The sequence below is a fragment of the Alosa pseudoharengus genome, unplaced genomic scaffold (assembly GCF_046254945.1).
Source record: "Alosa pseudoharengus isolate Yale_2024_CS ecotype anadromous, Long Island Sound unplaced genomic scaffold, YU_APseudo_1.1 YU_APseudo_1.1_scf_18, whole genome shotgun sequence".
In the NCBI taxonomy this organism is placed as follows: domain Eukaryota; kingdom Metazoa; phylum Chordata; class Actinopteri; order Clupeiformes; family Clupeidae; genus Alosa; species Alosa pseudoharengus.
In genome coordinates, this window is record NW_027468650.1 from 15,744,004 (window position 1) to 15,768,966 (window position 24,963).

The window sequence follows — 24,963 nt, forward strand, 5'->3', positions numbered from 1 at the left end:
TATTGGCAAAGGGAGGCTTAAGAAGATATTACAAGCAGGGGTGCCAATAATTTTAAGAGAATAAAGAGACATGTTTTTGTTAAAAAATATTTATTTATTTATGAGATTTTTCTTTTTCTCAAAATAAATTTGCTTCCCTTCGAGATTGGATATTTCCTCATTGTTTTCATTGTGAGATTGAAATAAATTATATTTTACAACAGATTATTTTTTATTAGTCAACTTTAGCAGAGGGGCCAATAATTCTGGAGGGTATTGTATGCACCACATTGCTATGTAGCATAGTAATATTAAACACCAATCAAAAGCTTGGACTCTTGGGAATCCATACCCATACAGATTGTACACGGGAATTCATGTACAATCTGTATAGTGCTTTACATTGTCAAATTAATGTTACTATGTCACAATTAAATTTAATCAAAATTGGTCTCCTCCCCTTCCTCCGCCTTTGGTGCTTCCATACTTATAGCTGCAGTGAATACCCTTAGCAATAAGTAGATGCAGCATAAAATATCCACAAGAATCCATACAGTATAAATAGAATATTCATGTTTTATCCAATATAAGTTGTGCAGATGTAAGTCCATCTTATACACCCCCATTGAACCAACAAAGTGTAATTATTCCATATTTTGTGTAGTCATTCTACATCAGAACCCCTGATATACAATTAACCCCCTGTATTTATGATACACTATTAGTTCACAAAGAAAATTGGTGTCCTTAAAGGTTGGATTTTTCCACATTTTGTTAATTAAGGAATTGAGATTAATTTCCAAATGCTTTAGCATGTGTATGCACAGGTTATGTAAACTTATGAGCACAACTGTATTTATTGATGAACTTTTCTAGTAAAAGACTATAGGTCATATTGGGATGATGACTCACCAAAAAATATGCCAGTGGTGTAACGGCAGGTTAATCATTGGGCCGTGTGTGTTTGTGAAAGGGGGTGTTGATATCATCAGGCCGTTGACATAAAAGTGTGTTCAGTGCAGAGGAACAGCACTGCTGTGTGAGACTCTCCCCTGCAGACAGGCTCAGTAGAATGGCCCTCACCAGGATCCTGATTGCTGGAGGGCTGCTGAGCTGCCTCTACACTCTCTGCTCCTCCACAGCAACACCAGAGCCGTGAGTACAGCCCTCTCCACACAGCTCACTCCCCTTAATATTTCTGCATTTCAGGCATTTCATTGCATTTGACACGAATGAAGATCTTCAGCGTTGCACTATACGCAAGTAATAATGCTAACTGCTAATATATGCTAATTGAGTTTTAAACCACTGAGGTTTAATAATGCAATGGGAAAGAGTTACTGTACACTCCATCAATTGTATGTTCTCCTTAGGTCTTTCCTGGTGACCTTTCCTGCCCAGATATGGTCAAAGTCCGAAGCCAAACTCTGTGCCAGCCTCGTGAGTCCAAACGAGACTCTGCTCATGTCCATATATCTGACCAATGGAGATAAAACGAAGATGCTGCACCAGGAAACATCAGACAAGGACTTTCACCGCTGCTTCCAGTTCCGGGTCAGTATGATGATCTTGACTGACGGAGGACTGATGTTCAAACAATTTAAAAGCTTGCAGTTACACCCAGAATTAGGGACAGTACACACCTCACTAGACTCTTCCAAAGGGTTTGTGTAGATGCTGACTTATTAGACTCCTTAATGACTTTTCCAAAGGGTTTGTGTAGCTACCTCACTAGACTCCTTCCGTAGGGTTTGTGTAGATACTGCCTCACTAGACTCCATCCAAAGGGTTTGTGTAGATGTTGCCTTATAAGACCCCTAGACCCCTTAATGACTGCTTCCAAAGGGTTTGTGTAGATAGTGTCTTCTTATTAGACTCCTTAATTACTGCTTCCAAAGGGTTTGTGTAGCTACCTCACTAGACTCCTTCCAAAGAGTTTGTCTGGGCTTGTGGACCAGAGAGGGGGCAAGGGGTGGGGGTTAACTCCAAGCCTGGGATCCATTTACAGCAGACAAGCACCTCTCTACAGCAGTGTTTTTCAACCTTTTTTGTGCCACAGCACACTTTTGACACTTAAAATGTCCCACGGCACACTAACATCCTGTGTGAAGAAAACATACCATAGCCTAAAATTTCAAATAATACACAGATATGGCCTTATTATGGCTTCTATGCAAGACCTGCTCAATAAAACAAGCTCCCTCTGTTTCATTTGTAGGTGACTATATCTAATTTTATTGTTGTTATGAACTGGATATGTGATGATTCTGTGAATACTGGATATGGGGCCCCCGTTGTACAATGCCTGCATACCACAAATAGTGCAATCATACAATCAATGAGAGCATGTGGTTATAAATTCTTTGATGCAACAGTTGCTTTTCTGGACCAGTGAGTGACATTTGGGTAATTTTCTGCGGCACACTAGTGTGCCCCGGCACAGTGGTTGAAAAACACTGCTCTACAGTGTGGAGAAAACTCTCTTCCACCCACCAGCACTAATTAAGTAATTAATTACAGTTTTTCTCAGTCAGTTTGGTGCATTTCTCAGATCAGAATTGAAATTCTTGTTGACTAAGTAAGACTGTAAGTAAGTAAGTAAGTAAGTAAGACTGCTTGTTCATACTCCATATAATCTTCTCACTTGTGTACATCATAAACACTATTTTAATTTATTTGTACAAACAGCAAATGTTTTAGTACATTTCTGCACTTGATTGTGTAAAAATGTCTGCTGTTTTTCACATTTCCGATTGCTACTGTCATGTTGGTCAAAATGCATTATTCTGGTTTCATGCTGAATAGTCCTACATTACTTGAATCATTACATGTAAAAGTGTTGAACATAGCTGCCATAACTAGTTGTCACAGTCTGTCTAGCATGTAAACACATGTGACCTGACAGCCAAGAATGAAATAGAAAGATTTGCACCAAAGCAACTAAGAAAAAACAGAAATTCAATTCACTGCCCTATCATCGCCTATTGCTGTCCCCCTGCCCGGATTCCTGGCTCGCACAGCCTAGCGACTCACTACTTGCCCTATGACAACTCCTAATACCCCTGGACAATTCATTTCCTACACTGGACTATTTGAACTTTCTGACACTTCAGGATTCATGCATTATCATACTGACACTTAATACTCATCATGCATTATCATACATTATGTAACCATCCCACCTCTTTGTAACATACACCTCAGGTGACTTTAAACACCATGTTCTATTCTCTACACCTAACTGTTATGCTCATGGGCCTTCTCTGATTGTTTAACACTCTGTAAAGCGCCATGAGACATGCGTAATGTTTTGTCTCTACTGTATAAGTGAAATTAAATTGAAATTGAAATTGAAAAACCTTAATCAATTCCCCTTTGTGTACGTAATATGTACTACAGATGCGTGATTGCCTCTATTTCTGACTCTCGCCCTGGTGTACACTTTACAGGCCCCTTTGGTGAATGAAGGATCTGTACAGAAAATCACAGTAGATGTCAAAGGTCAAACATCTTACTGGACCTCAGAAAGTTGGGTGAAGTTTAGGCCAAAACCTGCTCCCGTAACCTTCATCCAGACAGATAAACCCATATACACCCCAGGCCAAACAGGTATGTCCACACAGCACAATGCCTCACAATATAGCGATAGAGCTCAAGAATTTATCTAAAACTTCTCTATTCAAGTGGGACACTGTGGCACAACAGGGTACTGTGCCCATATCATGTATTTGTCCAAGTGCCTACGGTGACCCAAGTTTGAATCCGACCTGCAGTTATTTGGCGATCCCACCACATCTTTCTCCCACTAACTTCCTGTCACTCTTCACGGTCCTGTCCACAAAAAGCACAACAAATACTGTATACTTAGAACTATGTTATGTAGGGCATGATCTTACATTACATTACATTACATTACATTACATTTGGCTGACGCATTTTTAGCCAAAGCGACTAACAACATGGTAAACAGTTTAAGTTTTAAAGCAATTCTCAACAATTTTAGGACAATTTAAAAAAACGGTAGAGTACAGTAAGAATAAGCGCATCAATGAGTGCTGTTTTTAACAGTTACGTGTCAGTTCAAGGCAGCTGGTAAGTGCTAGGATCAGCAAGACTTGTTGTAAGTAAGTAAGTAAGTTGTATCTTATGTCCACAACAAACACGATACAACATGTTAGTAACATTTTCCCGTGCAACTGGTTGTAAAAATCTTTATAACATGACCTAAACATTTTCTAGATTCAGACATTTTCCCATTTAACTTTCCCACAGTGCATTTCAGAGTGGTCACCATGGACACTAAATTCATACCGCTAGATCAGGAGGTGAGTATTTCAAGATTTTGAAAACCTGTTGAATCATGGGGTCATTTAAGGTCATTTCTAAAGGAGTTCTGCACACAGAGAGTTTTTCTTTTTTGGTCCCACTCGAAAGTGAACTTGTAGATTAACTTACTGTCTCTCTTTTACAGTACCATACCATGTCACTGACAGTAAGTCAACAGTCGGATCATAGTTTTTCAAGGAAATACATCATAATAAATAATGGTCATTAGTGGTCCTGGCAGTAAACATATTTCTGACATTGAACAGGACAGCCATGGCAACACCATTGGCCAGTGGCTGAATGTGATGTCGGAGCGTAAGATAGTGCAGCTGTCTCACGCCCTAAACCCTGAGGCAGCCCAGGGTCACTACACGCTGTCAACACGTACACACAACCGCCTACAGTCCCACAGGTTCCAGGTGCAAAAATATGGTATGTTTGGCCAGAGGTTTACAGCATCTACCTCTGCTAGTATGTATGTATGCATATATGTATGTAAATGTAACTTAGGTAACACAAATATAACAAATGAGCCTGTTGCTTAAAGCTGCAGTAGGCAAGTCTGACAGATTGAGGGGACTTATCCAAAAATGTTAAAGTTTACAACTCTCATGACCCTCCCCCACTACCACCGAGCATCCCCTCATCGAGTTCCTACTCGTCAGTGCGCACCAGACTGCACCAGACTGTGATTGACAGTCAGATCTCACACAGCCCTGCTCTCATTGGACCAGAAGAACCGGGAGCTGTGGAATTTTGCAAAACAAATAACAGGCTCTAGGTGGAGGTAGAAGTACGGGTTTTTTCTAAAACCGGCTGATTTATGTTGTTCTGTCGGAGCGTAGTGTCGGTTTTTAGTGAATATGATAAAAAAACCTTGCCAACTGCAGCTTTAACTATGGAAGTACTTTGTTAATAATTTTGATTAATTATATATAATTAATTTGAGTTTTGTTTGGATGTGAATGGCATGGGGTTATGAACATAGTGACATTTGTTATGTGAAATACATAAATGTCAGATTCTGGCCTTTTGTGTACATTGTGGTGCTGGATGATGTTCAGTAATGTCTGTGGTTTTTGGTGTGTGATGTTCAGTAATGTCTGTGATTTTTGGTGTGTGATGTTCTGTAATGTCTGTGATTTTTGGTGTGTGATGTTCAGTAATGTATGATTTGTGGTTTGTGATGTTCACCATGTCTAATTGCGAGTCCGTCTGGTCTCTTTACTGTGGTCAGTTTTACCCAAGTTTGACGTAACAACTAAAGTCCCAGAACAAGTAAGCGTTGGGGCAGAAGAAATGACATTGGAAGTGTGTGCAAAGTAAGTTAGTTAATGTGTCACTTTTTGTTCATCATGACACAACACTGTAATGGAATTATTCTGTTGATGATCAATATAGAATAACGTCCACTGACAAATTTCCCCTCTAGGGTTAACCAGAAGTTTTATCACGGATAGCATCGACTAACATGTTCAGGTGTTTTAATGTGTCTATGCTGTGTCTGTGGCCTGATATAGCGTACACTGCTGTTGTTCTCAGGTACACCTTTGGCCAGCCTGTCCCAGGGATGGCCTCCATGTCACTGTGTCGAAACGCTAGTATGGACTACATGTATAATGACCGTGACGAGCTTGTAGAAGGCATCTGTCTCACACACTCAGCTGAGGTAAGGATGGTCATCACACCTGAGGAGAGAGAGAAACAAAATGAATGATGAAATGCACACCCAAAGATGCCAGTTACAGTAGGATGATATCATAAAAGAATGAGTAGCCACACGTAATTGATAGTAAAAGACAAATCAGTCTGCATCTACTCTTTAAATTAACTGTGAAAAGAGACCCAAAATAAGGACTTTTAACGTTTGTGCCCACATCAGAGACATGTGGGCACATGTGGGCAGAATACCCAAAGGTCCTGCATAATTAGGTGTAGAACAATACAGTAACAAAAGAATAGACTGCACAAAAAATGTTTAACACATTATTAAAACAGCCTCCGGTCATCGCTCACTCACTCTACATCAGGAAAAAAAAAAACTAACACACCCCTGAGAGCTTGAGTGTGTGACGGTCATTTCAGAGGTGTGTGTGCGTGTGTGTGTGTCTGATCTCTGCAGATGAAGGCCTCTGGCTGTGCCTCTTTCATTGTTCGTGTGTCTGAACTCACTCAAGCTCCCTCTGCAACGAAACTGAGGGACACCCTTACTTTCAACGTCACCGTGGCTGAGGAAGGGACAGGTGAGTCACTATTGCTGGACTAGAGACATCTCTGTGCTCATCTGATAGTTTAGTTTTTTTATTTATCCTTTATTTTACCAGGTGAGTCCCAGATCTTAGATGTTAGATAACTGCAGGGTGTGACGTTTTCCTGTATTCTTTAGGCATCAGTAGGTCAACAGAGAATTCTATAACGGTAGACTTCTCCATTGGGAAAGTCACATTTGAAGAACTACCCACTCTTATTGAGGAGAAAGCAGTTATGAAGGGCAAGGTGAGTCCAGCCACCAATCACATCACATCATGATATAAGTTCACAAGAACCACCAATCACATCACAGTTTAAATACAAGCTCAACCATTTACATTATTTGTAATGTACCTGATTCTCTTATCCAGAGAGTACAGTGAATTAACCACAGGGATATTCCCCTTGGAGCAACTCAGAATTAAGTCTTGTGCTCAGGGGCACAATGGTTGTGGCCCCTAGGATTGAACTCACAACCAAATTAAACCCCAGATCTAGAACAACTAGAGAACCTCCACACATTACATCTAACTGTAAACACACGCTTGGGCCACAAAATGAAAACTAAAGGTGAAGTTCTGGTCCATTCTCTATTACACTGTGTGCTTATACTCTTTGAAAAGGTCAGAGCAACACATTACAATGGAACAGGAATCGCCCATAAGACTATCCACCTGAAGATGCGCCAAGCCCCCAGCTATGAGTCCAGCCTGCTCCAGAACCTGACCACAGACTCTGATGGACTGGCCAACTTCTCTTTCAACACGGCTCCTTTCCCCGGAGACTTTGAGCTCATCGTAAGTTAGCGCCCATTTACACTAACACATACGTTCAGCATAAAGAGATCAGCAGAGTCAACATAACCCATTCAAGTCACCAAGTTTACTATGAGTAAACCTAACACTACACGCAAACTTAACTTGAGTGGGCTATGTTGAGGGTGATAAGGTTTTTATACAGTACAGGTGATGGCTGTTTGGAAGAAGACATACTGTATCCAATTTGGCCATCACACCACTATTTTGTAGCATGTAGCATGTTATATCACCCTATGGTCATATCAGCTACAAGAAACAGTGACAAAGCAACTGGCTACCATTCATTTTCAATAGGAGTGGGCGTTTTACAGCAACAAAAGACAAGTGACCATTATGCTGCCAGGGGCCAAAATAGACAAGACGTCTATTTTATGCAAATGCTGAATAATGCAACAATCGAATTAAAGGCAGCGTGGCGTATGTTGCTTCAAACTTTATACAAAAATGTATCCAAGATGACGGAGCTAACTCATATGCCAGTATTTCCATTTGAAACAAATAAGTTCAGGATTTGTGTCCTTATATCTTGTAAAAGCGAGAAAAATTAAATCTAAAAATTCAGTTTTTGTAACCAAAAAATATATGTGTCATATGGCATGCTGTATCAAATCATCTAATGTCTGTGAGCTTATTGTGCCGTCTGTGCTTTCTTCCAAACACACGTCCCAGTCTGCTACCACTCTGTAAAGTGCCAAGGACAGAATCCGCCTGACGGATCTCATTCCTAAGGTCCAAAAACCTCTTGTTGAACAGCTAAACAAAAACCAATGCTCACAATACTTGCTGAACAATCAGTATTGATCAGTCCATGGTTCACAAGTCCAAACCACCCATGTCAAACATTTACTGGTACCACAACTGCAGAACTCACACAATCAATAAACCTCTCCAGTACAAGTAGACCACCAAAACCTTATTCACAAGATGCATCCTTTATTGTTCTCTTTCAATAGACCCTTAGATTGGGGCCCAAATAGAACGTTCAAGTATTGTTTTTGTTTTTATTGTTGAAAGGGTCTATAGGCTACATCTTGGGATGTAATGAATGTGTAAGCCTCTGCAGTCTGCACCACATGTGCTCCTCAACATCTCAACATCTCAATGAAAGAGACATGGTAAACAGGGCTTTAGTAGCCTGGAAAATCCATACCCTGGTAATCTAGAAAGTTTAAGGGTCTGGCCCAGGGTTTCCGCTAGAAAAAAAGTGACCAGCAGAGGTTTCTTTTTCCGGACATTTTGATGATATGCCGGTCAAATATCTATTATCGCTTCTTAATTAGTCAAATTGAGGAAAACTGGAGACAGGCTATGTAGCTTATAGAATGGCATAATCAGGCTGTATAGAATGCAACGTATTCATTAGCCTAACTTAAACATACCTAACAAGATCTAGCCAGTATCTATGTTTTCATGGACAGCAAGAGTCCGCTTCGTTCGTTGTTTTAAAAAGGCTACGTTGTTTGTTGCTGCTACGTTATCTCCAGTGGTGACTGTTTAACTTGCACAGATGCGCATACACAAGAATTAGCGGTCACACCACTACCCCCTAAGCTATGCCTCTTTATTTGATAACAATAAATTAAGAAATGTTGCTTATTCTGGGAAATGTTTAGTTTATTTTTCTTTCGGCCCACGGTTCAATGATACAGTTTAATTGTGCCGGAAATTATCAGCGGACCAGCAATCTCCTCGTTGAGGAGGCCCTAACCCTGCAGATTATAGACAGAGAAAGCATAGGCCTACTGTATGCTTTGGGTAAAGAACACAGTTGCATGTCCAGTGTACACGGAGAATGACAGTGTCTTGGAGCGGCCGCACCCCCGCAACTCCACTTCCAACGTCACTGATTCCGACAGATTATGGCAAGCGATTTTAACATTTTCCCGCTAGACTGGATATGTATTGCAGATATCTGTAATTCAGTTTTGCCTAGTCAAAACGAACATTTTAGATATCCGCAATTGAATTCTTCCTATCCATAATTGTATGGCAAGCGATTTTATCATTTACCCGCTAAATTTGACTATCTGGAATTAACATTGTAGATATCAACAACGTCTTTCTGACTAGTCGCAATTACATTTTGGATAGTTGGAATTGTCATTCAAGATCTGTAACGTAATTGTGACTAGTCGAAACGTCAGATAGAGATATCTGTAATTTAGTTTTGACTAGGCAAAACTGAATTACAGATATCTGTCCTCACGTCATTGAAAACAACATTCAACTCGTCACACATCTTAAATGGCAATTGCAGATATCTTTAATTCAGTTTTGACTAGGCAGAATGAAAGGTGAAGATATCTCAAACGTCATTATGACTAGTGCAAATTATTGTGCAAGACGTTGCTCTTTAGTTCCGTAGCAGAGCCCGTCTAGATTTCTAGGCTAGCCCATCTACTTAGACATTGTCAGCTAATTTCCCCTCCCCAACATAATCGAAGAAAAAGTGGGCTTATTTCCTTATTTCTATGAATGGAAGAAGAATAAGCATGCTGTAATGTCGTAGCCTACATTAATTAGTAGGCCTAGGCCTAGGCTACTAAATTCACCAGCACCAGCTACAGGAAATTCCATTCATAATGGTGTTGGCTGTAATCGAAAAAATCAAAGCAACATTGAATCATCAATTCTTGCTGCCAGCTCCTGTCTTGCATAGGCTGCAGCATTAAAAAGACGATTAAAAACTCCTTCGCCCTCTGGCTGCTCTGACATGGTGCTAATTACAAAGTTAACAGTTAACAGGTGCTATGTGATTTGATGATTTGAACAACAACACGCTCTTCTCCCGCCTAAAGTGGGATGCGGGCCTAATTTGCATAGCAATACAGATATCTCTAACGTCATTTCGCCTAGTCAAAACTCTAATTCAAGATATCTATAATTACATTTTGACTAGGCAGAATGAAAGTTATAGATATCTCCAATTTCAGATATCTTTAATCAAAACTCATTCAAGATATCTATAACTTGATAATAGATATCTACAATCAAATTATGACTATCCCTAACTCCAGTTTGAGATATCTACAACGTCATTTTGACTAGTCAAAATTCCATTTACAGATATCTACAATGTCATTTCGCCTAGTCTATGGCAAGCGATTTTAACATTTTCCCGCTAGACTGGATATGTATTGCAGATATCTGTAATTCAGTTTTGCCTAGTCAAAACGAACATTTTAGATATCCGCAACTGAATTCTTCCTATCCATAATCGTCATTTCAGATATCCACAAAGACATTCTTCCTAGGACAAATGACGCCACATTTGCCATTCATTTCTATGGGGTTTATCATTACGGATATCTACAATTCAGTTGCAGATATCCACTATGTGAATTACGGATATCTGCAATTTAATTGTAGATATCTGCAATTCCAGTTAGAGATATCTACAATTTGATTCTGACTAGTCATAACTCCAGTTGAAGATATCTTTAATTCACTTCAATTCAAGATATCTACATGTTCCTTTTCAGATATCTTGAATTAAGTTTTGACTAGGCGAAATGACATTGTAGATATCTGTAAATGGAATTTTGACTAGTCAAAATGACGTTGTAGATATCTCAAACTGGAGTTAGGGATAGTCATAATTTGATTGTAGATATCTATTATCAAGTTATAGATATCTTGAATGAGTTTTGATTAGAGATATCTGAAATTGGAGATATCTATAACTTTCATTCTGCCTAGTCAAAATGTAATTATAGATATCTTGAATTAGAGTTTTGACTAGGCGAAATGACGTTAGAGATATCTGTATTGCTATGCAAATTAGGCCCGCATCCCACTTTAGGCGGGAGAAGAGCGTGTTGTTGTTCAAATCATCAAATCACATAGCACCTGTTAACTGTTAACTTTGTAATTAGCACCATGTCAGAGCAGCCAGAGGGCGAAGGAGTTTTTAATCGTCTTTTTAATGCTGCAGCCTATGCAAGACAGGAGCTGGCAGCAAGAATTGATGATTCAATGTTGCTTTGATTTTTTCGATTACAGCCAACACCATTATGAATGGAATTTCCTGTAGCTGTTGCTGGTGAATTTAGTAGCCTAGGCCTACTAATTAATGTAGGCTACGACATTACAGCCTGCTTATTCTTCTTCCATTCATAGAAATAAGGAAATAAGCCCACTTTTTCTTCGATTATGTTGGGGAGGGGAAATTAGCTGACAATGTCTAAGTAGATGGGCTAGCCTAGAAATCTAGACGGGCTCTGCTACGGAACTAAAAAGCAACGTCTTGCACAATAATTTGCACTAGTCATAATGACGTTTGAGATATCTTCACCTTTCATTCTGCCTAGTCAAAACTGAATTAAAGATATCTGCAATTGCCATTTAAGATGTGTGACGAGTTGAATGTTGTTTTCAATGACGTGAGGACAGATATCTGTAATTCAGTTTTGCCTAGTCAAAACTAAATTACAGATATCTCTATCTGACGTTTCGACTAGTCACAATTACGTTACAGATATCTTGAATGACAATTCCAACTATCCAAAATGTAATTGCGACTAGTCAGAAAGACGTTGTTGATATCTACAATGTTAATTCCAGATAGTCAAATTTAGCGGGTAAATGATAAAATCGCTTGCCATACTAGTCAAAACTTTAATTCAAGATATCTGAAAAGGAACATGTAGATATCTTGAATTGAAGTGAATTAAAGATATCTTCAACTGGAGTTATGACTAGTCAGAATCAAATTGTAGATATCTCTAACTGGAATTACAGATATCTACAATTCAATTGCAGATATCCGTAATTCACATAGTGAATATCTGCAACTGAATTGTAGATATCCGTAATGATAAACCCCATAGAAATGAATGGCAAATGTGGCGTCATTTGTCCTAGGAAGAATGTCTTTGTGGATATCTGAAATGACAATTAATATGGCAAGCGATTTTAACATTTCCCGCTAGACTGGATATGTATTGCAGATATCTGTAATTCAGTTTTGCCTAGTCAAAACGAACATTTTAGATATCCGCAACTGAATTCTTCCTATCCATAATCGTCATTTCAGATATGTGATAAAATGATAAAATCGCTTGCCATAGACAGATAGCCCTACGCCCGACACTTCTGCTTTTTATCTGGGGGTGGTGGAGTTGACCGGACAGGCTTCAGATGTTACCAATTTATCATCATCCATCGCGTCTGGCCTCTGGAAAAACTTTTAAGGCTAGTCTGCCTGGTCCTGGCCATGTTTGAACCGCCCCACTCATTTGTTCGTTGTTTAACATGGACATTTTAAACGTGCGCTTCCTATTTGAAATGCAGCATAGGCTATGCGTGTTGTTTAATAGCCTACTTTTCAAGAGCCTGTTCATTTAAAAACATAGCCAGAGGACGTATAATATAAGCTTACATATTAAGGCTTATTCTCAAATTCAGATTGCTTTAGGGGACGGGATGATTAGCCAATTTCAATTGGACAATTTGACCGGAGAGATTTAATTTTGTCGGACATTTCATTTTTTTCCGGCCAATGTCCGTAATTTGATAACACTACGACCAATGTTTACTGATCTTAAACGTTGCAGCGCTGTCGTCATCTGTTTAGCTCGCCTCTGGCCCGCCTATATCAGATACACCGATGGTTCCTCGCGATGCAAGGGACAAAAGTAATGTGCATCATTACTCACTGCCAGAGTCTCATGCAGACACAATTCAAATTGTGCTCTCACAAGAACTCTGGATTTCCAGGATAGGGCTTTAACACTCTGGTAACCCAATGCTAGCTCTCAATGTAATTTTATTCATGCAAGATAGATAAACGACAACACAAGAGACAGTCATTGAAGCCTCTGTCACTGTTACTGTTAGGTTGTCACTGAAACCTCTGCCATTGCTGCTGTTAGGTACCTCATTGAGACTGGTCATAACTTGTTTATACCAATATTTCAAGCTTATCACTAATCATGCCACTGTTCTCAAGGCAACCACTTTCATGGAAGACCATGTGCCATTCCGCACCCCTTACTACGATTCAGTTTCTAAGACGGTGTCCAGACTGAAGCTGGCATCACCACACACTCCTACATCCAGCTCTCTCAGCATCGACAAAATAGATGATCCTCTTCAGTGTGGCAAAGACGTCCCCATCACCATTAAGTACACCTTCACTGGGGAGACTTTCAGCACTGACTCAGTGGATGTCATTTATATGGTATGTGGATCACAGATTACATTCCAGGCATCAAAACATTCTAAACTCTCTCTTTGGTTAGATGTCATTAGGTTTCTTTGTTTGTTGCAGGTTGTATCCAAAGGACAGATTGTTCATCATGGATTCGCTGAGGCTTCAGTGAAAGGTTCCTCACTAGTAACTGAGGGTGAGGTGTCCTTCCAGCTGTTCGTCAGAGCTGAGAGGGCGCCCTCAGTGCACGTCCTGGCATACTGTGTCTTACCCAGTGAGACGGTCCTGGCTGATAGCAAAACCTTCTCAACAGAGAAGTGCTTCAGAAATAAGGTACCTCATCGTAACATCAGGTTTTACAACTGTAAGGTTTTATTTTTCTATCTACTTGCTTTGCTCTACTTGTGCTGTAAACTGATTCAACTACTATCTGTGTCATCTCTCCATCTGAAAGCGTATCTGTCTAAAATAACTGTGGTCTTCACTAATGTCTGGCTTCAGATTTTTCTCTGTAAAAGTAAAATTACGTTGCTGATTCTTACAAACAGCAAACCTTTCTTGACTTGTTTGTTTGGCATTACAGGTGTCTGTTCAGTTCTCCCCCCCTAAAGCAGTTCCTGGAGAGGAGAGCTCCCTGCAGCTGTCAGCTCCGCCTGGCTCTCTGTGTGGCATCAGTGCTGTGGATCAGAGCATTTCTATCCTGGAACCAGGGAAGGGCCTAAACACAGACAAGGTTGATTGCATTAACATCATAACAAACCTGACACAAAACAATGCAACTTGATGCAATCCCTCAAACTCAAACTTTCACGTGGCCTTCACATGACCTTTAACCATGTGGCTGCAGATTTTCGGTCTACTGCCTGACTTGGAGTCAAGAGTGAGTTACGATGTGGAAGATTCCGAGAAGTGTCTTCCTGTGAGGCCGAGGAGATCCGTGATGCTAGGCCCCTACTACCCTGGGAGTGGCTCACAGAAAGGGCCCACTGAAGCTTTCAAGGTAGTCAAATAATGGACAGTCACTATGGCATTGTCTCTCCATGGCTTTGTGATATTGCCTGTATTTTATTAGAAATGCATTGTAAAAACCAACCTGCTGCCTCTATACCCAACTCTGTGTAGCATTTTTATAAGACAATTAAACTATGTCCTCAAGTGAACAATAAAGGAACAATGGTGTTGCCTGGTCTAGATGGTGGGATGGTATTGCACTGCATTTTGTAAAATCAGTATTACACCAATCTGTTGTGCAGCCGTGGCCCACTGGTTAGCACTCTGGACTTGTAACCGGAGGGTTGCCGGTTCGAGCCCCGACCAGTGGGCTGCGGCTGAAGTGCCCTTGAGCAAGGCACCTAACCCCTCACTGCTCCCCGAGCGCCGCCACTGTAGCAGGCAGCTCACTGCGCCGGGATTAGTGTGTGCTTCACCTCACTGTGTGTACACTGTGTGCTGTTTGTGTTTCACTAATTCACGATTGGGTTAAATGCAGAGACCAAATTTCCCTCACGGGATCAAAAAAGTATATATACTTATACTTATACTTATACTGTAAAATTGTTATTACATCTGTACCTGAATTTGTGTCCATCAGAGGCTGGGACTGAAAGCTATAACTAACCTGGTTTTGAAGAATCCCGACTGTTTATTGTTTAAGGGAAACAGATACGAACGGCATTTTGGTAAGGCTGAATTTCAGTCATTCTTTAAGTTGATCATGTATCTGTAAAGAGGGAGAGTTGTAGCACTATGCCTGAATGGAAACAGGTTCATAAGACATGTGTTTGTTTAGGTATGTATCGACATATGGAATATGATTCTCGACCGGATGTGGCCATGGCCATGCCTATGCTTGAAAATAGTCCACTCCAGACGGTTCGTACAGTATTCCCAGAGACGTGGATCTGGGACCTTGCAGAGGTCGGGTGAGTGGCCATGAATCAAACCTTTCACATCTCCATCCATGACCTTGACATTAAAAGACTACACACTTCTAGAAAGTGAGTGTAGCTCTGTCTGGTCTGCTGGAGTCTGAGACCTCTCCTGCACAGCCTTGTTCTGACCTGTGTGCTCTCTTCACAGGGAGTCTGGAGAAGCACGAGTCCCTCTCACTGTCCCTGACACCATCACCACCTGGGACACTGAGGCTTTCTGCCTGTCCCCCCAGGGCTTTGGTCTGGCCCCACCAGTTCAGCTCACAGTTTTCCAGCCCTTCTTCCTGGAGCTCTCCCTGCCGTACTCCATCATCCGTGGAGAGACCTTTGAGCTCAAAGCAACAGTTTTCAACTACCTGCCCAAGTGCATCATGGTATTACAACGAATCATACTCTGAGCATAAGCTGATTTCAGTTTAGCATTTTTTAGTCATTTCTTGTTTTTAAAAAAAACAGAAATTGCTTGGAAAGTGTCATACATTATGTTTGTTACATTACTGACTCTTCTGGCATCTTAAGTGTATTCTGATTGAATGTTACCCTGTAGCTCTGACTGTGTGTGTTGAGTGTGTGTGTTAAACAACAGCCCCTCTCTGTAGCTTTGAGTGTGTGTTAAACCCCTCTCTGGTAGGTCACAGTGACTCCAGCCCCTTCATCAGACTTCACTCTGACCCCCTCCTCTGATGGCCAGTACTCCTCCTGTCTGTGTGCAAATGGAAGGAAGACCTTCAAATGGACACTGGTGCCCTCTGTGCTTGGTGAGTATCGCTGAAACAGTTGAAGGAAAGTGACTTTATTAGACACTGATGCAGTTGAGTTGACGGTGACCTGGGAAACTTGCATGACAGGAGAGATGAGCGTGACGGTGAGTGCTGCCGCTGAGCCGTCCCAGACTGTGTGTGGCAATGAGGTGGTGACCGTCCCAGAGAGAGGCCGCACAGACACCGTCACACGCTCCCTCAAGGTCAAGGTAGGCCTGCCAATATTCTTTAAAGGAACACCGCAACCTTTTGGGAAATAAACTTACTCTACCCCAGAGTTAGACAAGTGGATGCATACCCTTCTCTTCTCTGTGCATACAATATCCCAGTCTGAGACCGTTAGCCTAGCTTAGCATAATTCACTGGAAGTGGGTTACACCAGTTAGCCTATAGCTCCCTTTTAGTACTTTGCCTTTACAAATGTCACAGACTACAGTATGAACTTGTTTAGCATCTTCCTCGAACACTGGAAATTGAACAGTCAGAACAGGAGCAGAGTTTTCTCAGAAATTCTTATGGTCCTTTCAATGCTGTTCCCTCAGGCTGAAGGAACTGAGAAGTCTGAGAGTTTTAGCTGGCTGCTGTGTCCGAAAGGTCAGTGGGGCTTTTGTTTTCCAGTTTGTATGTATTTGTAAAAAATATTTTTCTATATCTATTACAAACAACAATCTGTTTCTCACTTCCACACACCACATATGAAAACTTCTGGTCATCATTTGTTTGCATGAAACTTCTGGTATGTTTAATGTTGCCTCTGGTTTCGTATACCTACAGCTTTATGTTGTTCCCACAGGGGGCGCTCTAACAGAGGAGGTGGAGCTGAAACTCCCAGCAGCGCTAGTGAAGGGATCAGCTAAAGCCTCAGTGTCTGTGCTGGGTACATCCTCGTATCTCAATCTGATTGCAATAATGGTGCTCATTCAGACAAGGTTAGATATCAGCTGTTTCTGATGTACAATTTATCTTCTAGGAGACATCCTGGGTCGTGCTTTGAAGAACATCGACAGTCTTCTGCGGATGCCTTATGGTTGTGGGGAGCAAAATATGGCCATCCTCTCCCCAAATATCTACATTCTGCAGTACCTACAGAACACTGGCCAGCTCACTGCAGACATCAAGGAAAAGGCCACCAATTTCCTCAAGAACGGTGAGCCATTATTGTGCTTTTGATAGCGAAGTGCAGATATCCATATAGGATACAATAGGATGCGTGCTCCCTGTGGGGTATTACATCTTGCTGCGTCTCTCTTCAAAATGGACATCATTTAGTTGGTACCATTTAGTTTCTGTCTCATGTTATTATATCAATCATATCTTCTCAATTTCTCTAGAATAGGCCAATATTAACCAGTTATATTGCTATCAACCAATTACAAACGACAGGATACCAGAGGCAGCTGAACTACAAGCACCGTGATGGAGCCTACAGCACATTTGGTAGTGGACAAGGAAACACATGGTGAGTTGATCACAGTTAATAAAGTCATAAGGCCTATTCACACCAAAGATTCGTGATGAGATGAGTTGCAACATTCTAAAAAACAGCAACTTGCTGCAACATTCTAAAACCTTGCAACTGCGACTAGACATGGTGACTGTTTCGCGACGTCTTGCAATGATGTGCAACATCTAATTCACACCTGCAACTCCGCTCTGCAATGGTTTTGTCTCGTTGCGAATCTATGGTGTGAATTGGGCCTTAGACCCCCACAGACCACAGACCTTGGCCTTAGACTATAGCTCCTGGCCTTAAACCACAGCTCCTGGTCTTAGACCACAGATCCTAGGTCCCTGTCTTACAGGGCCCGGTTGTTCAAAACAAATCTGATTGGATTTGATCAAATCTTTAAAATGGGTTGTTCAAAAGGAAAAATGGATCCTGAAATTGGATTGGATCACGTAATCTAATCTTGGTTTTGATCCGAATAAAACCTTCACTTTGTGTTGTTCAAAACTTTTGAGTTGGATTGGGATAAATTTGATCCAAAAATTAGGATTACCCTGATCCCAACAGATGCTACAGTAATACATGTAGGAGATAAAATATGATTGTTTGTATTTATTTATTTGTTGTGGATAAGATGAAGGGTCTGATAATGGAAGGGGACGTTTGTATTGTTTTATTGTGGTGTTTTCAGTCTCTTTAGGTAACACAATCAATGCTGCCTCAGGCCACCTATTCTAACTGGTGTTCCTTACATAGCCACTAGGCTAGATTGTGATATATAGTTCCATTTATAAATACAGGTAATCAGGATTTCATAATCCTGAACAGGTTGCATCTGGATCAGGTTCATCCAATCCTCAATTTCTTTGAAAAAACAGGCATAAAAGAAACATGGATTACCTGATTCTGGATTGTAAAACATGGGATTTCCAAATCTAGATCATTCTGATCCAGATTAAACTTTTTGAACAACTAGGTTCTTAGGTCCTGGTCTTAGACCACAGGTCCTACTACCCTTAGACCACAGGTTCTAAATTTAGATCACGGGTCTTTAGGTCCTGGTCTTACACTACACGTTCTTAGGTCCTACACTTAGACCACAGACCCTTAGGTTCTGGTCATGACGTATGAGAATGTACCTTTCTTCATCTCAAATCAAACATCTTTATGAGATAAAAGTGTACCTCTCCATCTCAAACCAAACATCTTTATGAGGTATGAGAATGTACTTTCTCCATCTCTAAGAGGTACTTGATCTCTTCTTTCAGGCTGACTGCATTTGTGCTGAGATCCTTTGGTAAAGCAACATCCTTTATCTACATCGATCCACAAATTATTACGGATGCAAAGACTTGGCTTGAAAAAAAACTGCAACCAGATGGTGTTTACCATATGCAGGGGAAACTTTTCAACAACAGAATGAAGGTATGAATACATAATACTTTCTACCAATTAACAAAAACATGTGGTCTTAGGATGGATGCTAAATTTAAAGTTGGCTTTGTTCTTCTTTTGTAGGGGGGTGTAAGTGATAACGTAACAATAACTGCATACATCACTGCATCAATGCTTGAACTGAACATGTCTGTCACGGTAGGTAAATCTGTTTGCTAGTCTACACACATGAACAAACCATCTCATGTATCAGGGCTTTCATTCAGACACTTCTTCTGTTCGATATCTGGTTTAGGGCTGTATGACTTTCGAGTCATACTGAGACAATCATAACGGAGAGGTGTTAACTTTGGACCAGATTGTTGAATAAAATTATCTACTTTTTACTACTTCAGGAAGAAACCAAGAGGTTTCTAAAGTCCTCCGTCAGTGACCTGTCCAACACCTACACCACTGCTCTACTGGCCTACACCTTCAGTCTCGCTGGAGAAGAGGACATCCGAGCTGAGCTTCTGAAACACTTGGACAGTAAAGCAACTTCTGGAGGTAGGACACATTTTACACTGTGCCTGAACAGACACACATGAACCAACAGTTGAACCTGCTTCCTTTATCTCATGTGACTTGTGTCTTCTCAGGGAGTCTCCTGCACTGGTCTCAGTCCTCATCAGAGAGAGCTGATTCTCTGGCGGTGGAGACGAGCTCTTATGTGCTATTAGCTGTTCTCACCAAACCCACACTGACTGCTGCTGACTTAGGCTATGCTTCCAGGATTGTCAGCTGGCTGGTAAAGCAGCAAAATCCATATGGAGGCTTCTCTTCCACGCAGGTGCTTCACACACCTTTCCTTTTTAAACGTCTTCTGTTGTGTTAGTGTGTGTGTGAGCTTTCCTCCAGCTTTAGTATTTGCCCACACTGACAGATGAGTTTGTATTCTCTCAGGACACGGTGGTGGCACTGCAGGCTCTGGCTCTGTACGCCACCAAGGTCTTCAGCCCTCATGGCTCCAGCACAGTGACAGTGCAGTCAGCAGGGGGAGACAAACACCAGTTTGATGTGAACCAGCACAACACATTACTGTACCAGGAGACAGCGCTGCAGGAAGTTCCTGGGAAGTACAGTGTAGAAGTGAAGGGCTCTACATGTGCTTCTGTGGGGGTCAGTGTGAAAGATCTTATTGACTGTGTTTCTAAATAAGTAATGGTTGATATTCTGTTAGTAGTATTTCTATAACTCTCTTCTGTAACAGTGTCATTGTTATTACAGTATGTGGTATGCTAGAACAGATCCTTTTGACTTTTTGTATGTATTATGCCACATGCCATGCTCATTAAATTGAAAAAAAATAAAAATGTAATCGCAAAAAAAACTCTCTTCTGTAACAGGTGGCTCTTTTCTACAACATCCCCACTCCCACTGAGCACTCAACCTTGAGCATTAAGACTCAAGCCAAGCCTCTAACTGAGGGGGAGTGCAACAAAGCCAATGGACAGGCATTCAGCTTAAACATCACAGTCCAGTAAGTATCTTTATGTAAAGTTTACTCACTTCAAGTACAGGAACCAAAATTAAGGTAGAATAAAGGTGATCGGTAAAAGTGGTTAACCATTTTCTAACCAGAGTAGCATTCCATTTCACTGATGTATTTTTCATATACTACTTATTCTTTTTAAAGATGGCTTTAGAGACACAAATATGTATCCTTTCTTGCACAGGTATGATGGACCACAGGAGAGCACCAACATGGCTATAATAGATGTGAAGATGTTATCTGGTTTCACACCTGACTCTGCCTCTGTTGAAAGAGTAAGTCATCCATCCTAACCCCCTGGTCAGACTAACGACAAGGCACATTCTTTTTGGCAGTTGGCATTTTACAGCTCTCCCCGCTCTTACAGTTTTTCCTTCCACTTGCATATAGGCCTAATAGTAAACACAAATGGGTAACACTTTATGGTAAGGGTACATGAATTATCATGAATTCATACATGAGTTAATTCATGAGTTATGCATTACTTCATTCCTTTATATCTTATGAATTATCGGGAATTGACATGAGTTCATAGTCTTTCATTCATGACCTCATGCTTAAACAACACATCAACTAAAGCATTAGGTACAGTGAGTACATCATTATGATGTATGATTTATTACCGGTAAGCATGATCATCATGATTACATGAATGTAAGGTTAATTGCTCATGAGTTCATCATGTTTGTGGCCCCTCAACTAAAGTGTGAACAATGGCATGTGTTTAGAGAACTGCACAAGTTGTGCTTAAATCAGAATTTGAGTAGCAATGACCACATTTTTGGCAGAAAAAGAAATCACCATGATCATTCTTAATAAATCATAAATCATAATGATGTGCCCACCATACTCAATGCTTTAGTTTATGTGTTGTTCATGTATGAGGTCACAAATGACAGAATATAAATTCTGAAATTTCTGATGATTCATGAGATATTAAGGAATTAAGTAATACCTAAATCATGAACTAATTAATGCATGAATTCATGATAATTCATGTACCCTTACTGTAAAGAGTTATCCACAAATGTAATGTTGTTTTGTGTTATGGAAGTTTTGAAAACCTTGAATCCATTCAGTCATAAGATGATGCCTGCACAGGAATTTCTATTTTTATTTTTTGCGGTGGTGACAGTGACGAGTTCCGACCCACAGTAAGCGTCACATGACCGCGGTAATGCGGTTACAGTCCCAGCCCTATTTGTAACCTCAAAAATACGTCTGAGGTGATGTGCAATGTATCTGCCAGCAGTCTTCATGTTAGCATGCTAGCAACCAACTAGCCGTGCCCGTGAAGCACAGTCTTGTCTACCAGCTAATAACGGCCATTCAGTTACTGGAATTGTCTGTATGTACAGTAAGTCTGTATGAGTCATTAAATAACCTCCTGTAATGGTGTTCATGGCTCATTTAACTTTCTAGCTAAAGGGCAGCAAATTTGTGGACAGAGTCGATAAGAAAGATGACCACATCCTGGCATATTTGTCAGAGGTAAGAAAACAGTTCTGTACATCATTTAGATATTAGACTTTCCTTACATGTTTACTCAAAATGGGAAACATTGTCAATGGCAATCTGAGTATCTTTTGTTTCAACAGGTTCCAAAGGGTTTACCTATTTCGTACCAACTGACAATCCGACAGGATCTCCCAGTGAACAATTTGAAGCCAGCAGTGGTCAAGGTTTATGACTACTACCAAACCAGTAAGTCTGCCTTATAAACCAGTATAATGTGGAAGATACAGTGTTGTTTGCAGCAGACTGATCATGGAATCTCTCTAATTAAGGTGACCAGGCTGAGGCAGAGTACCACTCCCCATGTGCATAAGAAGGCGTCCTGATGTATTGAGTGTGTGTGTGTGTGTGTGTGTGTGTGTGTGTGTGTGTGTGTGTGTGAACTTGGCTATGTACTGTTGAGTTCCAAGCACAAATGACATAACATTAAAAATAATTGACAATGTCTGAATTTCAATGTTATAATTATGAACACAGCTACTGTATGCTGACAATAAATCTTTCCCTTTGAACATACCTACAAGTCCATACATTTTTGCACAGTGACACAATTTTTTGTAATTTTGCCAGTACAGTACTCCACCAGAATGGATCTGTGAAGCAGTCAAGATGTGCTTGAAGTTTTAGACTTTCAGCTTTAATTCAAGGGGTTGATACATTTTGTGTTTTCTAACAATTTGTCTGGTAGAAATTGGCTAAAATGTGTAAGTTGAGTTTGAGAATTTCTAAACAATCAATTTTTCAAAAACTCTTTTATGACCCAAAATTTAAAAGCACCCCCTAGAGTTTTGGCGAGGTCATTACAGTTTTGTGACGTCACTGCCAGGCTTTGAACTTACATACGAAGTAAATCGAAAATCAAGTTACTTTATTAAAATCGATTTGTTTTTAGGAAAATCGATTTTCTATTTAAATTTCATCACTGAACTTTATCCAGCAGATGGGCAGCAAACATAAACTGGATCTGATGTCAAAAGTAATGGAGCTCATTAGTGAGGTCATCCATATGTAAGCATAGAGGCTTACATGTACTGTATCTAGGTATTTGATATCTGCACTATACCCCGTCACCCACCTTGTCTTACTACCAAAGGATTATTAGGCCTATTACTTTTACTACCATTATTATTAAAATCATAAATCAGGTTTTATGTGAACATTTGTATGCCATAAAGGAGAACGGAGTAAGTTGAGCATAGGGGTGGGCCATCACTTTTTTCTAGGAAACCGTAAACAAATTTTATCAAGTGACAGCATTTTAAGGAAAAGGGAATCATTCCTTCCTTCTGATCTATGGAAAGGTACAGCACATGCTAAATGTGGTAAAAAAATACAGTATATGTGTAAAAATAAGATTTGTTGCTCTCCAAGTGGATTCCATTCATGGCCAGAGTTAGGGTGATTTAGAGAAAACGTGAATATAACAACATTCAGATGTATTTCACCTCAATTGGTGTCCTTTTAAGATATGGTTTACGCTATGACTGTTTGTAAAAAATAAATGAGTAAATAAATATGTTTTGAAATCTGAAATCTTTGTTTTGGATCAATTTACCCCACCACACGGCTCATCTTAAACCAAATTGGGCCAGAAGACCAACATTTTTGCAGAGAGCATCTTTGCCCTTATAAGTTATCAAAGAGTTGTTGGTTACAGAAGTTGTAGAACATTTTGGTGTGAAGAATTCTCCCCTGTCGCCCAGCCCTAATACCAAGTTTGGGGCCTATGTGATTTTGTATTTTAGTTTTTGCTGTCCAAACACTTTTAGGACAGAAAAATTAAGGTATGATAACCTTTATTAATTAATTTTACCAAAAAATCACAGAAGACCTATTTAACATAGACTGATTTAACTGGATAAAAGGGAGCTGTAGACTAATTGGAACACTTCCAGTGAATTATGCTAAGATTAGTCCATGAGCCACAGGGGGTCGTCACTACCACTTGGGGGGGCAAATTCTCACTATATTTTTCTGAAAGCTACATATCTCTGGAGTATAAAATGGTATGATAGCAAGTTGGATCTTGTAGCTTTGTGGCTGTACAGGCCTTCAAAGTTGACCTCTGATTTGAAACAAAAAGGAAATTCCGCCTATTGGCTTTTTTTGTTAAAACACTCATAAGAGCCCAGAAAATAATCCAAAGATATTAGCACCTGTGATGCAATTACCATGATTTTCCAACTATTAGCTGCAGCTTTTACATTGATTTTGCAAAATGTATTCAGCTATGAGGTTAATACACAGGGGCAGTTAATATGGTATATGGTTTTGTTTCTTTTAACTTGCATAAAACACTGTCCTGTGGCTTATACACAATACGGCTAATACACAGGAAATTACTGTACAGTATGTATTTCATGTACCCTGGACATTATAAAATTATACTATTTATGTTAAGCTGGGTACATGTGGTGATGTGAACTATTTTCATATGGTATTCCTTGAATGTAAAGGTAATATGTGATTGGTAATCATGATGTTTTGATCTCTTGGAATATCTCTTATGGGTAGTTTCAATAAAATACTAATTTACTGAATTTTGGGGTGTTTCCGAATAGTACATTTACAAATAGTAAATAGCATAGCAATGCAGACCTATGTAATCATTTGTATTTCAAGTCTCTGCTGGGAGGTAGGAGGGTATAAATACATTGATTAATGAGGTAGTGGGCATTTCAATTAGTGCTGCAACACGTTGTGTCTCTGAAAACGTAGATTTGCTCATTATTACACATAAATCTTGAATTTTATCAACCAAAATGAAGGGCCTTTTCTTTTTTTCGTGGCACTGCCCTTATTCCTATCATAAATGTAGGGTCAACAGACGTGCTACTTTATCCTCATACCACCTTGGGC

The 24,963-nt window shown here is 40.2% G+C and overlaps 1 protein-coding gene across 1 annotated transcript; it reads left to right on the forward strand.

The window, feature by feature from the left end:
* Window positions 1–1,051: 1,051 nt before the first annotated feature.
* Window positions 1,052–22,439, forward strand: LOC143131452 (alpha-2-macroglobulin-like protein 1). Its single transcript, XM_076291107.1, has 34 exons — window positions 1,052–1,134; window positions 1,353–1,533; window positions 3,429–3,588; window positions 4,252–4,304; window positions 4,451–4,471; window positions 4,572–4,737; window positions 5,543–5,627; window positions 5,848–5,974; window positions 6,428–6,548; window positions 6,692–6,801; window positions 7,179–7,352; window positions 13,324–13,554; window positions 13,645–13,857; window positions 14,108–14,257; window positions 14,372–14,524; window positions 15,116–15,203; window positions 15,314–15,446; window positions 15,604–15,829; window positions 16,087–16,213; window positions 16,304–16,425; window positions 16,759–16,810; window positions 17,010–17,093; window positions 17,187–17,363; window positions 17,600–17,675; window positions 18,932–19,088; window positions 19,182–19,268; window positions 19,454–19,604; window positions 19,697–19,887; window positions 20,001–20,216; window positions 20,444–20,577; window positions 20,774–20,864; window positions 22,012–22,080; window positions 22,188–22,293; window positions 22,377–22,439. The coding sequence occupies exons 1-34, from the start codon at window positions 1,052–1,054 to the stop codon at window positions 22,415–22,417; spliced, it is 4,356 nt and encodes a 1,451-aa protein (XP_076147222.1). The 3' UTR covers window positions 22,418–22,439.
* The last annotated feature ends 2,524 nt before the right edge of the window (window positions 22,440–24,963 follow it).

Bases quoted from the DNA above. Each gene is read 5' to 3' on its own strand.
- LOC143131452 (XM_076291107.1), top strand. From the start codon at position 1,052: ATGGCCCTCACCAGGATCCTGATTGCTGGAGGGCTGCTGAGCTGCCTC. The intron at 4,472-4,571 runs GTAAGTCAACAG...GACATTGAACAG, and splicing joins ACCATACCATGTCACTGACA to GACAGCCATGGCAACACCAT. The intron at 20,578-20,773 runs GTAAGTATCTTT...TTTCTTGCACAG, and splicing joins AGCTTAAACATCACAGTCCA to GTATGATGGACCACAGGAGA.